At 47.7% G+C, this 3,577-nt stretch overlaps 1 protein-coding gene across 1 annotated transcript in view; it reads right to left on the reverse strand.

Moving 5' to 3' along the window:
- DCAF7 (DDB1 and CUL4 associated factor 7) overlaps positions 1-2,976 on the reverse strand; it is a 36,716-nt gene extending 33,740 nt beyond the window's left edge. The window contains exon 1 of the mRNA XM_007959743.2: positions 2,839-2,976. Within this exon, the coding sequence (XP_007957934.1) occupies positions 2,839-2,976 (138 nt within the window). The remainder of the gene's footprint in view (positions 1-2,838) is intronic.
- Positions 2,977-3,577: the final 601 nt, after the last annotated feature.

The following is a 3,577-nucleotide window of genomic DNA, read 5'->3' on the forward strand; positions in this document are numbered from 1 at the left end:
CTACTTCCGTAGTGATACTGCCTCGGAAACCCAAGGAGGGGTCGCTATGAGTCAGGGCTGACTCCACGGCACATAACAACAACAACAACATGCACAGATCCTCTACAGCAGGGGTTCTTAATTTCGGGGAGGGGGCGGTTCATGACCCTGGATTGAAAAATTGTATTTTCACCAATCTCTAGCTGAAATTTAGCATTTCTTTCGATTACAAATGGAAGCAGTCACCCACAGCAACATTAGCAGGATCTGTGACTTTGTCACCAATAGAAATCACTCATTGTTGTCACAGCACATTTGTTAAATGTATTATGAGAAGCTGTTCACCCTCATCACTATTTCAAAATTACAGCAACAATTACATGCGATGATGTAATTTAAAAAGGTAACTTAAAAGTACGTTATTACTATAGCACTTTTCAAAAAACTTTTGAATAACCCATAGTTCAATATAATTGGCTTCCTTTGTAATCCTACATATTTTATGCATTTTAATACGTCACTGTGTTCTATAGACTTCAGATCACCAAAGGTGTCCATGGCACCTGCACCCATACATACACGTACACACACAAAACAAAGGTAAGAAATTTTGTGAACTACAGATGCGTGGAGACACAGAAATTGTTTTAAGACACTGCATCAATCACACGAATTAATATAAAACCGAAAAACCAAACCAGTTACCATCGAGTTGACTCTGATTTATGGCGACCCCATGTGTGTCGTCAGTAGAATTGTGCTCCACAGGGTTTACAATTACTGGTTTTTGGAAACAGGTTGCCAGACTCCAACCAGTAACGTTTTGGTTAGTAGCTGAGTGCATGAATCACTTGCATCACTCAGGGACTCAGAGCTAAAGTATCACCGGGTGCTTATTCTGCTATTAGTGGGTTTATTAGTTTACATTTTACTACTACGGTCACATTGCGTATGTGCCTGACACAACAAAGGAGCTCCACAGAGTTGCTGAATGCAAGGACGAACTTGGGAGCAGAGTTCCTGCAACAGAGTTGTTTAACATCAATTACTCCACAGATTCCACTGGCAGCCTAGCCGTGACTCAGTTTTCCCTCTCAGAAATGGGACTATGATTCCTTACCCAAATCAACACTGGAAACTCTTGCAAGAAAAACTTATCAATTTGTGTGAAAGGACTCCCACCCTTTGGAAGATACATTTTACCCTTTTTTCTCCCCATCACATGTACCCTTAAACAATAGTTCCAGAAGCCTTAATTTTACTAATATGGTTTCCATGTCAGGTCTTTAAATTCTACTCCCAGCTCTGCCATCCACCATACTCCATAAGGAACACAAAGGCATCAGAGAAAAGGGAATAAAGCTTTGTTTTGCTTATGACTCTGCTTTCCGGGGCCAGTGGGTAGACTTCCAGATCAGATGGTACTACTATGAGTTTGCAAACTGTGCAGTTTCTGGACAATGAAAAATCCTGTGTTTTCAACATTTTCTGGAAGGGGACTCCCAAGGAGTTAAGACCTTCTCTAGAGAAACAGTGTGTTCCTGAAAAACCATATACAGAAAAAATGTAAACATTTCAAATGCTTTTTATGAGACGTTCATGTGCAAAAAAAAAAAACAAAAAAACCCTTTTCTACAAACTGTGGGTCAAGAATAATAAAACTGCCTTGTGCAATGCCCCACAGCTGGTCAATGGATCAGGCAGGACCCGACCCTAGACCATGCCCCCTGCACCGTGCCTGTCACTGTCTACACAATTTTAGTCTTCTGGTGTTCATGGTTTAAGCGGGAGTACAGGCTCTAAGTATCACCAGCCAAACCTTTCACAGCTCTGATCACTACCAACCACAATTTATACTCTAAAACAATAGAAGGAAGAGCTTAAGGGATAAAGAAAATTCCTTATTCAACAACTTCCGAAAATAAATGTATGCTGCCCTGCCAGTGTAAAAACTTCTCCTGCTGCACCTAAGCCAAACCAAACCAAACTCACTGCCATCAAGTCGGACCTGACTCATAGTGAACCGTTTCAGAGGCGGTATCTCTATGGAAGTAGATTGCCCAACCTTCCTTTCAAGAAGTGGCTGGTGGGTTTCAATCACCAGCCTTCTGGTTAACAAATGCCTTAGGCACTATGCTACCAGAACTCCCACTGCACCTAAAGCACAATTAAAAAAAAAAAAAAATTTCTACCCACCCGTGTTTCTATGAAGCATGACTCTCAAATTGACGGATGCCCAGAAAGACGTCCTACTGGAGGTTACCCACCTGTATTAGCGTGAAAGCAGGCAAGAAAAGATGGGATCATGGCCACGGGCCAGATTTCCACAAAGAGATCGTTTTGAAAGGAATGGTCAGCAGGCAGGGGTGGGGAACCAGGAATAGTATCTGGGGGTGGAAGTGGGGGGTAGGAAGCCCGTGCCATAAACAGCTCCAATGGAAATCCACTGTGGCCACTTCCAGTGAACGACCACCAACTGAAGCGCCTGCAGCTGCTCTCAAAGTAATCATTCCTCCCACACCCACCCCTCAAATGGCAGCAATGCGGCAGGAACGGGAGGGTAATGGCCAGAGAAATAGCATAGCTTTAAGGGTGTGAATTCGGGTTTCAGATGTTTCGGCCACGACAGTGCTGCCTAGCACAACAAGTCACAACACTGTGCCTCAGTTTCCCCAATGCTGCCGGAATTAAATGAGACAACCCGTGCAAAACCCTCAGCACAGGCCTGACGCTTAGAAACCGCTCCAGGACGTTAAGGCAAGTCCGTAGGAGGGTTCTAAGGTTTGGGCTCCGGCCCAGAAAGGGCACTCCCGGGGCCCGTTCACCGCCAGCTGGGTTCCGAGCCCCTGCCCGGCCCACCTTGTTGTTGTACTCCTCCACGAAGCTGCCCAGCGCCAGGCGAAAGCGCTTGTCAGGACGCACGCTCCAGTTCATGGCGTAGACAGTCCAGGGCGCTTCATACTTATAGATCTCCTTCCGTTTGCCGTGCAGCGACATGGTGGCGGCTGCAGGGCCGCAGTGCGGGCCGAGTCGGCAGCCGGAGGCAGCGGGCGGGGCGCGAGTCGGGCGGGTAGCTGGGTCTGAGACCGAGGGGTCTGAAGAGAAGAGGGGCGGGCAGGGACGGTCTAGGCCGAAAGCCGGGCCGCGGCGACAGACAACGGCGTCCGGGCCCGAGCCTTAGTTTCAAACCAGCTTCGGCACCGACAACAACCACCTTCCGTTTGGGACTCCGCCCCTCCTTCTCGGAACGGAAGCTACGCGGCCAACGCAGGGTCGTCGTCCGTTGGCTGCCTGACAATGTCCTTTCGAACAGTTCCTTCGCCTCGTTGGCAATTATGCCCGCACTTTTTGATATCTCCTTGCTATTGGCGTAAATGTTTGTCACTCCAACTTCCTGCCCCGCCCAATTCCGGGAGAGCAGGAGCTTTCAGAGGCCCAAAGGTCATTGGCTGACAAAGATATCAGTCAGCGATATAACGGTGCTGAGCTCGTGAATGGGGGCGTGGATGGTGTAGAGGAGCGTGTCTGGCGGCAGGCCTTCAAATTCTAGGCCAAGTGAGAATGAAAGGTCTCGCGTGACCTGCTCCGACCTCCCCTC

The sequence above is a fragment of the Orycteropus afer genome, unplaced genomic scaffold, assembly GCF_000298275.1.
Source record: "Orycteropus afer afer isolate SDZICR_OR568_19922 unplaced genomic scaffold, OryAfe1.0 scaffold00018, whole genome shotgun sequence".
NCBI classification, from domain to species: Eukaryota; Metazoa; Chordata; class Mammalia; order Tubulidentata; family Orycteropodidae; genus Orycteropus; species Orycteropus afer.